General features: G+C 27.9%; 1 protein-coding gene across 1 annotated transcript; it reads left to right on the top strand.

Annotated features, from left to right (window-relative positions):
* Positions 1-1364: 1364 nt before the first annotated feature.
* Positions 1365-12660, top strand: LOC135926442 (pyruvate kinase PKM-like). The gene is made up of 12 exons (XM_065462326.1): positions 1365-1460; positions 1663-1816; positions 1926-2017; positions 2240-2362; positions 2638-2799; positions 5943-6104; positions 6449-6576; positions 7029-7179; positions 8527-8679; positions 10314-10480; positions 11850-11968; positions 12179-12660. Exons 1-12 carry the CDS (start codon positions 1419-1421, stop codon positions 12364-12366), a joined length of 1641 nt encoding a protein of 546 aa, XP_065318398.1. The 5' UTR covers positions 1365-1418; the 3' UTR covers positions 12367-12660.
* Positions 12661-14234: the final 1574 nt, after the last annotated feature.

Below are 14234 nucleotides of genomic sequence, written 5' to 3' on the forward strand. Positions count from 1 at the left end.
GGGAAGTAACATTTTACTAGCTTATAATTTCTTTTAACAAAAATTTTAAAATATAATATTATCTGAAATATTTTCACATTTTTTTCCCCAGCAGACATGATGGGTTGGTATATGTCATGAGGCCTATTATATTTGGGTTGGTTGTTGTTTATGACTCAATGGATAGTTCGGTTTTAGGTTGCATTTTTGAGCCCAAGCCTTTGTCAGTTTACTGTCAAGCTAAACAGACCCAGAAAATTAATATCGTAAATCCCCCCACCCTCCTTAAAATTAGATCCTCCTGCCTGTAGTATAAATATATCTTTTTTTAACTATCTTTTTTTATTTAATATTTCTTTTGATAATCATAGCATATATATTATAGAAGATTTGATTTAATATATTATATAATATATCTTTAATCTTCAAAAATTCATAAATTAAAGCTGTTTATAAACTTCATTTATAGTAAGAAATGCATTTTTAAATGTCGTTAAAAGCAAATCAGCTGGACCCGCCCTTTTGGTAACACATATAATAATTATTCTCATGTTAAAGACTACTATTTAAATTGATAACTTTCTTCCTTATTATCTCGATGCCGGTAATTCTTTAATAAAGTTTACATCAGATATAGGAATAATATAAAATATTTTAATCGTGATATATGAGCCCTTTCGTCAAAGTTCAACAAAGTCACTAGGTATTCCTCACCTCCATCTAACTGGAATAAATTAGATTAAATTGGAAGAAAAATTAAAAATAAGGAGCCCTCTACACATTTGTGGGCAAGCTGCATATACATATCAATCCAAAAACTATGATTTAAACATTTATAGGAAGATAAAATTTAGGCAAAGCAAAAGCCTATACTCGATAATTACATATTACATAATTACTTTATGAGATAAGAGAGTTAAATAAGTAAATTCCGTTGGTATATGTTAGCATCAGTATCTACATGAGCGGGGGTGGGGGGGGGGGGTAGGAACAGTTTGCATCCTAATATCTATAAAGGGGTAGGGGGTAGGTGGTAGTGGGTTGGGGTAGGCATTATGGGGGGTAGGCTATAATAATCTAGAAAATTTTCCATTACCATTTTAAATTATCTATGGATAACATTTTGGTATTTTTAGGGGGGTAGATATATATTTTTGAGGGGGGTTTGCATCCAGTGAATATACTGTCATGTAGACGCTGGTTAGCATTGAATAAATTTAAAGTCTTGTTATCATGTGGGCCATCTAAGATATAATTAATTAATAACTTTTTAATCTTGCTATTCCATTGACATTCCCAATTCCAATATATTTAAAATTTTGACTTATAAAATTTAAAATCTAATTGAAAAAAATAAATATTGGGAACCAACTTGTCATACATTTGGCATCTAACCTATTTAAAATTTTAAATTTTATAATCCACCTTAAAATAACCTTATGGACTTGTTAAACAAAGGAATTGAATTCATAAAGCACAGCGTAAACTTTACATAATTTAATTAATAACTATAATATAATAAACTCTTTATATAATTTTAAATTTTGTATCAACCAATACAATATATGGTTATTAGTACATTTAGATGATAAATTTTTAAAATAAATTTTTTCACTTAGAAATATTTTATTGAGTCATATTTATCACTATTTTATGTATAATATTTTAATCTTAATTTACCAGGATGCTAAGAAATGTGATAAATGTAAATGCGATAAAAATAAGTGTGGTTGCTGTGATAATCATGATGTGGTAACTAGGTTGCAACATATGTGTAGTTTGGACATCAGACATCCACCCAGTATTATAAGAAAAACTTCTGTCATTTGCACTATAGGTATAATTTTGTCTATAATCATAATGCAATTTTATTAATAAATATTCATTTAGATCTTATTTTTTTGCCAAACTTTCAATCTTATATTTTAATTACTACAATAAATTAGGCCCTGCCTGTAAAGATTTAGAGATGTTAAAAAAGATGATCAAATCAGGAATGAATGTAGCTCGAATGAATTTCTCTCATGGCACACATGAGGTAGAACATTATTGGTTTTATTTGTATATATGTATAGAGGTTACCTATTCAATAAAATATATCTATTATCTAGAATTAAAAAAAGATAGATGTATAGGTATAGAATTTAATCAAATAATTGAAAAGAATTAGATTAGAAAGTAAAGATACTTTTATAATAAACAGAAAATATGGATAATACACATTTTTGATTAATTAAATGATTATTTATTGACTATTTAGTATCATGCTGGGACAATAAAGCTTGTAAGGGAGGCTATTGCCTCCTTCGATCCCCCAGCTCCTGTAGCCATTGCCCTTGACACAAAAGGACCAGAAATTCGAACTGGGATGGCATCTGGAGGGGTTTAATTTAATTTTATCTTTAATTTCTTTTGTTTTTTAGGCCAAATTTATTTATATAAGGGTGGGAACAAAAGTATTATATTTAAAGGTCATGGCATGATTATAATTTTGAAGAAAGAATAGAAGTGGATGCTTATTTGTTTTTTTTTAGAAAATTGCAAAAGATTAGGGTTTTATAATTAAATAAATATGTAATATGATGAATGAATCAGTAAATTAAAGTATCAATAAGGTGATTTTTAATATATTATTAAAATAAGCATTTTTAAATATAGGAAATAGTATTGGTAGCTGGTGACCCTATCAAAATCAGCACAGACAAAGCTCATTTTGAAAATGGCACTAAAGATCAAATCTACATGGATTATGTAAATTTGCCCAAAGTGATCTCTCCTGACCACAAGATTTTTATTGATGATGGACTGCTCTCTCTAAAGGTTGGTATATTATTTTATCAATAAAAAATAGTTATATTTTCTAAAAAAAATAAGGAATAAAAGAATAACAAATGGGATTCCAAATTTAGGGTAAAAATTGTTTTTATCTAATCTGATTAGTCATTGTTAGCATTATGGATTGATTTTTCAAAAGTATAAAATCTACTAGGCATGTACACAGTAGGAGGGGCAGGGGGTAAATCATTTCCCAAAGTCAAAAAATCCAGATGCCAGCTAATAAAAATTCAAAAATACTACTGATTCCTTCCTTTTGTCGCATATATTTCAACTTTCATTTATTTATCACATTCACAGCAGATTACACTACTAATTTATCTTATGAATTAATATGATTTCAATTTCCCTTGGTATTATTACAACTAGTCTGTTAAGATGGCCTAGACCATTAAATTTTTTCACATACATTTTTGAATATATAAGCTTGCTTCATTATAAATAATTATATTGGGAATACAATTATAAATTAGTTTTCTTAATTTTTGAATAAATTTTGACAGTAGCATGAGCCAAAAATGTTAAAATAAAATTTACTTATCTTACAAAATTTTGAGTGGACCCATCTTGTTAAAATAGTTTTTTGTTGCATTATAGTGTGCACAAATTGAACGTTGCAATGCAGCATTTCAAAAAGCAAACAATGCATTTTAAATGCATTTGTTCAAATTGAGCACATTTCCGTTTTTCATTTTAAATAATTTTTTAAAAGACAAACTTGCTTGCGTTTTTTGAAACTTTTTAAATTTTGAAATGATAAAATTCTTCTAAAATAATTATTATTAAATGATATAACAATATTTTTAGGACATGGAACGATGAAATTGCCGAAAGGTTTGCAGAAATGCCAAACTCATTTTCATGAGAAACTTCAAGTATCAGCTGAATAAGGAGAAAATAGGAAAATCTACTTAATTAAATATTCATGTTATTTATTTTATTGGTAAGTTGATAATAACTACTTGGAAAATAAAGAGTAGGGCTGTGCCAATCCTCAAATTCTGTTCTGATGTTACTACAAAGCCTATCCAATATTGATCCAAAATTTATATTGATTTTACTTACCATCTATATTTGAATAAATTCCACAAAATATTTTACTATTCTTAAAAAATTATTTATTCTCAAAAAGTTAATTACCTTGTATAAAATATTAGAAATGTTAATTTTCAAGTGGAACTCAACAACAAAAAAACCTAAAGTACTGAATGAATTTAATAGGTTAATAAATGTTTTGGAAGAAAGCCCATCTGGGATGTTGTAAAGCTAATTTATATTTTAGTTAGGCATTTTTTGAATAGCCTTGTAGAGGAGGCTGAATCCTTAAGCTATGAGAAGCAATTTCTGTTTAAAACAAAGGTTATGAAATATTTATATTATCTCAAGACAAATGATATATCATCACAACCTGACAATGATTCTCCATTAGACATTTTTAATAGCATTATATAAATTATTTAATTTTTATAAAACTGTATTGTATGTATTTTGTATATTTTTAATAAATGATGTTTTAAGATATTAGAATTGATATTATTTTAAGTTTGAGGTTCATTCCTCAAGATTTTAAATAGCTCAAGAGGCTACACCTAGAATAGTGTCCATATTAAGATTTAATATATTAAATAAATTTTTCTTAATATTCAATCTATTTTATATCATTTAATAACATAATTGTCTATAACACAATTTAGTATAAGATATTTTCATAAATAAATTTAATAAAATATAAATATAAAAATTTAATAATTTATAAAATTTTTATATTTGTCTCTAATAATTTTTGATTCCATTGAAGTAGAATTATTTTGTCTGCTAGGTAAGAAAAGTCTTGTAGTGAGGTTTATCATTGTATCTAATTTGGATGATTACATAAAGCAGGCAGATCAAGTCTATGGTTCACCAACTATTAATATATTTTTAAGATATAATAAAATTAATATAAATCTACCATCATTCTGCTTTCCAGATGCTCCCATATCTATATAAATAAATTTCCTATTAATGTCTGTTAGGGCTAACAAGTTAATTGAAAATCTATGCTTGCAGTTAAAAAATTGTGAGCCACTATTAAGAGGGCTCTTGATATAGATGTTTTTCTATAGCCCCAAAACAATTTGGAAATCCTGATTGAAGCAGGAATTCCTGGGAAAACTAATGATAAGTAAATATTAAACTTGATTTATTATAATAAATTTATTCTTTCCCAATCATTTTTATTAGGCTTAGGCATGTGAATATGTACAGCAGCATTTCAAATTTCTGTGCACACTGATTTCACAATTTAAGCTGTACAGGATTTTTAAATCCTTGAGCTATAAGCAAGATGTGCAAATTATACACCATAAATACCTATTATATAAATAATTAATAATGAATTAAATTTATTTTACCTCATCTTGTATAATTATAAAATTGAGAATGTGTTAAATCTCCTTTATTATTAATATATTCAGAAAAAAGATTTCTTTTAACATATATTTGAGATGTCTTGCTCCTTTTTCTTTATATTTTTAAGGAAATATAAGGCAAGTAATTTTTTTTGTTTTAAATTTAAAGGGTTCATATTAAAATTAAACTTAACGCATCAATTTAAACAAGGCTGCGTTTACGTTTTTATATATGCGTTTTGAAACGCTGCGTTGTAACGTTCAATTTGTGCACACTATTATAGTGATAACTGTATTTCCTACTAATTCAAATACATTAATTTTAAAAACCATTTTTATTTCCATCTGTTTATTGTTTTTCTATTTGAAATTGCCATGACTAGCTTAGAAAATTATTAAATAAGCATAAAATTTATAATATTCAACTTGATCATATTATATCATCCTTGTGTTTAATTTTAAGCATAATACTAAATCGAACTTTATATAATAGTAAGTAAATCCTCATTTAATAACCCTTGCATCAAAAAACTATTGATTAAAACAGTAATATTATTGACTACACTAAATCACATTGCTTTATTATTAATATTTTTTAGAAGTTTATTTATGTTATGGTAATGGTAAATTATTATGTAACATGAATATAAAATCTTCATTTTAAAAAATATAATTTAGTGTTATTTTGAATTTTTGGTTATTTTAAGTATACGATTATATATTTACTATGAAATTAAGGTTGTGAAAGTGCACCCTGATAAAGGCACAGTGGAATGTGTTGTAGAGAATGGAGGCAAATTGGGAAGTCAAAAGGGGGTAAATCTTCCCGGAGTACCAGTGGACTTGCCTGCAGTTTCTGAAAGGGATAAACTAGATTTATTATTTGGTGTTCAAAATAAGGTGAATTCAAAACCCATGTAGAAATATTTCATAATTAGAAAAACGAGGAGAAGGAAAAAAGATATATAGACGAATAGGAAATTATCTGAAAAATTAATTAGAACAACTTTGATATCTTATCTTATTTACAAAAAAAAATTTATTTTGAAAGACTTGATTTTTATTTGGGATTTACAGTTGTAGTAATTTTTTAATATGCTAGTTGTTAAATAATGCTATATAAAATATAAATAGTTAAACTCTTTCTTTAAAAAAATATATTATAATGGTTTTAGATATTCTTTTTATTAATATATTGTATGTCTATTAATATATTATATATATACATATTTGCACAAATTCAGGTGGATATGATATTCGCTAGCTTCATAAGGGACGCCCAAGGTGTGAATGATATAAGAGCTGTAATGGGAGATAGTGGAAGAGATATCAAAATTATTCCCAAGATTGAAAACCATCAAGGAATTTTTAAGTATATACATCATATTTATAAATAGGAAAATGTTAGTATTGTAACTATTAAAACTAGTTACATTTAAAACTAGTAACTAATATATTATAGATTACAAAAAAATTTAAACAATATTTATGTGGCATATTTTCTTTTCCGTTGCAATTATTTTGTATAAATTGTATTTTCATTTAAAATTCCTTTGATTAAAATTCTTAAAAATATTATTTATAAACACTTGTAAAACTAATTATTTTCGAAATTTAATTTTTTAAAATAATGTAACTAGTTGCACTTTTAAGGGGTAAATAGTGATAAGTTACTTTTAACAGCACAAGGAAATATTGATTTAAAAAATATATATTTCTTGGAATTAAGATTGAAAAACTATCCTACTGTTTTTCAAGTTTTTTTTTGACGTTTATTTTGAAAAATCTCAAATCAAATATATCTTATTTTCAAAAAAATTATAGCATAGACGAGATCATTGCTGCATCAGATGGTATAATGGTGGCAAGGGGGGATATGGGTATCGAAATTCCACCCGAAAAGGTGTTTTTAGCTCAAAAGATGATAATAGGGAAATGCAATATTGCTGGAAAGCCTAGTATTTGTGCTACTCAGGTAAATCAATCAATGAATAATCGTGTTGTATAAATTAGAGACCTGCAAGTTTGAAACCTGTAGAAAGGGCCAAAAAGGGGTGTGATTATAAAAATTCAGGGCTAAAATTAGAAATATTTGCTGGGCTGATTTATTTAGGCCTTGTCCTGATTCGACTTATTTTTAAATTATATAGATTCGACTAAGCAGCCTTAAAAAGTTAGGCAATTTCGTTTTTAATTATCCCACAAAATTTTTGAAACAGGCCTAAAAATGATCGTAAATATAAATCGGAAACTTGGACCAGAAATATCCCACAGCAGGCTTGAAAATGCATTTTTTTTATCAACAAAATTTTGACCTCTACAGGTCTCTGAGAATAGACAGATAAATAAGTGAGAGATTTATTTACTCTGCACCAATATTAAACTTAGGATCAGGCCCGAAATTTACAGTTTCTTAAAAATATATCGGGCCAATATTTTCAAAAACACTGATCTGATACTTTTACTGTTTATTGGTGATTATTACATGTCTTATATTGTGAATATGAAATCTTTGGGGAATGTGGAATCTCAAAATTAATTAAAAGGGATCCAAATCCATATTTGATTTGTAGTGTTTAAAAATGAAATTAAAATCGAATTATTAAAGGATGGAGCATATGATTTATATATATACTTTTAGATTGGCGATGCATTAATTAAAAGTGTCTATACATAGGAGTCAGCTGTAGCGCCATTTTGTAGTTTGTATTTCGACTAAATATTTTTATTTATCATTATATGAATGCATATTGATATCATTTGATCGACGTATAAACCACAAAATGACGCTACAGCTGACTCCTATGCATGGACACTTTAAAATGCATTTAATGAATAAATTGTCAATCTAGTTTATTTATATCATTGGGGAAGAGTAGCTAAAAAAAATATGTTGTTATATTAACTGCAACAAGCAAAAGGTTTTGAAAAAAAAGGATCTAACGAGATCACATTCAGTAAGTTTGTTAAACGAATCGGTATAGCCCGTTTTTAAATAGGACAGCTAATATTCGCTCCTTTTTATCTATTTGCGGAATTTTGTAGGTATAGGGTAATAATATTTTCGTAAAAATCTTGATTTCGCTGTTTTTGAGGCGTTTAACAACACCTCATTTGCCCAAATTTTAAATAAGATTAACTTTCAGAGAATAAACAAAATACACTTAATCCATTTGTGAAAGGTAGCTCGGGTTTATTTTTTATGAACATTTATTGGATCAGGTTTATTGTAATATCGGAATATAATGGATCGGAATACTGAATAATAATCGTAACAGCCCTACCCTCTAGTATTATATTAAGAAATAAATTTTGTTATTAGATGCTTGAAAGCATGGTCAACAATCCTCGCCCTACCCGTGCCGAGGTTAGCGATGTAGCGAACGCGGTTCTAGATGGTGCTGATTGTACAATGTTATCGGGCGAGTCGGCCAAGGGTAAATACCCTCTCCAAACTTTACAAATGATGTGCCAGGTATTTTCCTTCTTATTTATATATATGCTATTTATAAACTTTACTCTTCCCATTTATTCACATTCTAAACAACCCTTTCAAATGTTGGTTAAGTTATTCTAATGATCTGAGAGAGGCGGGAGTGCTAAATAGCCTCTGTTATCAATCTTATTTAATTTATATTATAAAAAACGTTCGCATTCCTAAAAAAATTAACTATAAGGGTTTGGGGAGGGGCACAAGAGCCAACCCTTAAGATATATTCCCCTTTTTTGTTGTGATCATTAAGCGGTTTTTGGAGTTTATTTTTACGATCGGATGCCCTTTCTGACATCAATTATATAGCTTTTACATCTCATTGAGGAAAACGGTGATCATATTTAATCCGACCGCAGGAAACCCTTTAAACATTCATTATCTGGCCGGGGACGTTGCCTCTCCCACACCACGTTTAATATAAATATTTGAAATGGGAAAAATTTACCTTTTTATTTACCCCTCCACCACCCACACACACCCGAATATTCGTCAAGTTGGCCAGGATTTTTAAAAATATTTACAAAGTCAACACAGCTGACATATTTAATTCAAAAATAAATTTAAATATTTAAAAAAAAACACTGTTTTGGATTAGATGTGATATGAACTCGTTATTCTTATTCTAATACCAATATTATTAAAAGCTGTTACCCCTTTCCGTAATAACCTTGTTTACACTTTTTCCCTCTATAAATAAAATAAAAACTAATCCCGACTTAATAATTTATTATAGTTTTATATGTTTGGTAATAGAGCTTGTCTTAAAGCGTTTTATCAAAATACAATGGCGGTACCTAGTTTCGTTAAAAGGCTCGATTTAGCCCATTTTAAATAAAGATTTTAGCCAAACTTATTACGCAAACCTCGAGATTTTGTTAAACGATCTTCAAACCTTTCCGCCATCTATTAGCGAAATCTCCAGAATTGCTTTATATATTTTTTTAGCTAGAATATTGGGTTAGCTGTTTTTAAAAATCGAGCCGTAGCTTTACCTTTGGCCTTGGATCAAAAAAAAATTTTTTTAACGAGATAACAAATGTAAACATTTTTTGAATTTTAATATGTATGCAAAACAATAAACAAATAACAAATATTTTTTTAAAAAAAAAAATTTTAAAAGCACAAATTTTTTTGAATAGCAGAGACCTTTCAGCCATATTTTAATTTTTATTAAATATACCCATGCTGGGCCTAAATTTTTTTTTATTAAAAATACCCCTAACTGTCCTAGAAAATTTTTTGAATCCGAATATTATAAATCGCCATTCTATAAAAATTAAAAATAGATAAAATATAATTTAAAAAAAATTTGAGCCAGGCCCTGCAAATGTTACCTCTGTGGCTCTCTGTTCGATAGTAAGTGTTTTTGTATTATAAATTATTTCTTGCTCTTATTTGTGAATGAAATTTTTTTTTTTAAATGACCAAAAATTTTAAAAATGATCTTTTTTAGGTATAAAAAAATTTTCAGAGGGCTTAGGCCTCTGTGCTTCCCCCCGGTGATGCCACTATATCGATATATTTTACTTGAAAAGTTTGCCTTAATCTTTCCTTAATTTACAATTCCTCTCGATTCCTTTTATAATAGATGGTCTAAACTATTTTTTCTTCTGCAGATAAACAAGGAAGCCGAAGCAGCAGTATTTCACAAACAAAAATTCCAGGATTTGGTGAGCCAATGCAAAGTACCCACTGAAACGACGGAATGCGTCGCTATCGGAGCCGTAGAGGCCTCTTTCAAGGCTAACGCCAAAGCTATCATAGTGCTTACTACGTCTGGAAAGTAATTCAATAAATTTTCTCTCTTCTTACTCTTACTATTTTATATTATCAATCGTTTGGGAGGTATGAGAGGGTTGACATCATAGGAAGTTGGATTCAAGAGGATAATCATGAGCCCCCTCTTTAAAATGTTGCTACCCTTTACAAATTTGGAAAAGTGGAAATTTGACATAGGTTAGTTTCATTTCCAAACTCTGTTAAAAGAATATTTTAAAAAATTTCACAATTAATTAACCCTCTAAAATGAATAACGCAACATTTAAATAATATATTTTATAAATCACTTTGTTCCTTTAAATCTTAAAAAATGGTTTCCTCTTCCTGTATCTCGCTTTCCAAAGGGTTTCAGGTTCAAAACTCAACTTTTATTCTTCTATTATATTCATACTCCAGAAGTTTTTTTTCTTCCGATGTAGTTATAAATGAACCCACATTTAAATGCGTTAAAATAATGTTATATTATAAGCCTTACCTCTCATTTACAGTTAGTGCGAATTTGTGGCGAAGAATACAAAAATACAGCATGTCGCCAATTCGCGCATAAGGGGTTATATTCTTTGTGTAATAAGTTAAATCTTCAAATTGATATTATGTAAAATCCTATTTTTTTAATGCTTTGGTATCTGGGAATTTCGGTACAAAACCAATTTATTAAACAATTGCTAATAACATTGTTTTTATTAATATTGAGATCTGCAAAGTTCAGCCCATTCAAAATATCCAAAAATCTGATCTCCCGGGTCTGACAATTTATACATAATAATCAGGCAGGGTCTCATAAATTTTTGATATCTTTTTTTGATTTGCTAGCTAATATTTTGATTAATACTATTAGATAAATTATGCTTATTTCTTTGTATTTTACAAACTCTCTAGCTAAAATATTAAATCTATAAAATATTATAGTCACAAAAAATTTTATTTTTGATTTGACCCAATTACAAATACACAATGCAGATATCAAACGAATTGATTTTGTAAAACCGTTTGTTGTAAAAAAAAAATAGATTGGCATAGAGGAGAGATATAGGAGCCTTAATTGACATTGAGAGGGGGGGAGGGGAATTAGATATGGAGATTAAAAATATAATGGCCGAAAAATTTAACAGAGCTGGGCCACATTTTTCAAAGAATTTAAAGAGCTCGGCCTGACTTTTTCGTAAAATTTAACGAACCGAGCCTGACCTTTCGTAAAATTTAAGGAACCGGGCTTGACTTTTCGTAAGATTTAACGAGCCGGGCCTTACTTTTCGTAAAATTTTAATGAGCCGGGCAGGTTTTACGAATATTTTAACGGGCCAGGCTTTACAGATCTCTAATATTTATGTATATATTTTTTGAAATCTCTACTTATCCCGTTTTTAACACAGGAGTGCACAACTGATATCAAAATACAGACCAAAATGTCCTATTTACGCAGTTACCAGGGTATGGAGTGTGGCCGCAAATCTCAATCTCTACTGCGGTGTTATACCAGTTTTCTGTCCAAGTAATTAATTAATCAATCTTTTTTTAAACTTCTGAGAGAGGTATGATATTTCCTGGAGAGAGGTATGAGTAAAGATAGATACTTGAACTAGAATGTTTTGAGAAACAAAGGAAGAAGGCGTGAATGTGTAGATAAATAATTTACAAAATATATTTTCTCTCTTTTAAAACGAAATAAAAACTATTACAAATAATAATATTTACAACCCAGCTAAAAAGGAAGGCGACTGGATGAAGGACGTTGATTGCAGAGTGAAAATGGCCATAGATAAGGCTAAATGTCAAGAAGACGAAGAACACAGACATATCTTGAAGGCTGGGGACACCGTTATTGTAGTCACTGGCTGGCAAGCTGGCTCTGGCTTTACCAATACCATGAGACTCGTCAAGGTCCCTTAAAGAATGCCCCAGGATTTTCGATCAATTCAATTACAATTTGTCAAACAATTAAATTACTTTTTTTCCCTTAAATTAAGAGACTTATTTAAAATTTCTTCCATCGTTCTAGTCATAAATTACGTGAAATTTAACTCTATTATCGAATTTATTAATTTCGTGATCCTGTTTAAATAGTATCTTATAAATATTAATAAGGTAAAAAAGTTTCATATTTTACATTAACTGTTTTTTTTAAAATAAATTATATTCAAAATTTTAGTCCTTATTTTGTGTGATAAAACTTTTGTGCCAATATTTTTTTTGTTATCATATAAATTATTTGATTTATATTATTATATATGATAGAAAATTATCAAATTATTTGTTCAATAGCTTTTCTATTACTTAAAATATTCATTGTGTCATAATTATTTATATGTCTAAAATAATCAATTTTATTCAAATCTTTATCCACATTGTATAAAATATGAATGGATTACGCAAATATAAAATTTAAAGGGGGAAACAATGTAAAATCACCGTTTAAAAGAATGACTAACTGCCTTTTTTTAAAAGAAAAAGAAAGCTATCTGGACCAATATAACGAAAAAAATTATTCGATTCTTATTTTAGGAATGGGATGCGGAAAATAATTTTCAGAAAAATCCTCTGGAAAATAAATCCTGGTAATTCGATTTAAAAAATATAAAGTGGAAAATAATTTTCTGAAAGAAAAGTTCCTGTAATAATTTTTTTTAAATATCATTAATAACCCCGCCGCCAACAAAATGAAAATATTTCCTAAAATATTAATTCAGTATATACTATTTAAGTTGCATTTTTTTAGAATTTAGCAAATTGATAAAATTAAATATAAATATGTTATAGTATGATTTCTAGTGAAGATGGAATAAAGAAAAATAAAAATGCCATAATTATTTTTAAACTATATGATGAAAATAAGTTAATATATAAATATCATTTTTGTATATTATGAATGAAAACAAGGGGGGTGAGGCGTCTTCTCTTCTCCTGTAGAGTTTTTGACAGCGGTTTTCTTTATATTCAAAAATATTATAAAGAAGTTTAATGGATGGATATCTTGGTCAGAAAATAATTAAACTTATTAAAATGTATATTTTTTATTTAATCTAAAAAATCTATTTTAAAGAAGATGGTTAAATTGATCAAATTTTACCTAAAAATTCTTTTATATATAATTAAATCTTTTATAATTTCTAAATATAACAGATCTCTCAAGTTGAAATCACAATTTATATTACAGATTTTTACTCCAAAAATTTCTGAAGATTTTTTTTCAAAAGCTATACAGTTTTAAATTTAACAAACAATAATTAGCGATATTAAAAAACACATCGCGAATTTATTATATAAAATTCATATTCGCATGCTCAGCAAACACCATATAGAGAATTTATTATAGCAGAACTTTTACCAATATCTATTTAGAGCTAATACATAATAGCAAAACTTTTATCGCTAATAGATACAGAGCTTTCGATTAAAAGAAAAGGTCCCAATCGAAAAAAAAGAAGTGTCAATCATAAACGGAAAAGGTCTGAAGGAAAAAATCCGATCAATAAATTGAAAGTTTCAAACAAAATAGGAAAAAATCCCATCAAAAAATTAAATGTGTCAATCCAAAAGGGAAAAGGCTTTGGAAAAAGTCCGATTAAAAAAAAGGAAAAAGTTCAATCAGAGAAGGAAAAGTGTCAGTGATGTCCAAGAATCGTCAATCCGGATCATGTGGTTTTCTGAGATTGTGTTAAATTCTAGAACGATTGCTGGTGTTATGGATTTTATATATTGATTATTATGATGTTATCGGAATATATATGATTAATATTATTGGTATAAATGGTTTATTT

Source organism: Gordionus sp. m RMFG-2023, chromosome 3 (assembly GCF_954871325.1).
Source record: "Gordionus sp. m RMFG-2023 chromosome 3, tfGorSpeb1-WG-v2, whole genome shotgun sequence".
NCBI lineage: Eukaryota > Metazoa > Nematomorpha > Gordioida > Chordodea > Parachordodidae > Gordionus > Gordionus sp. m RMFG-2023.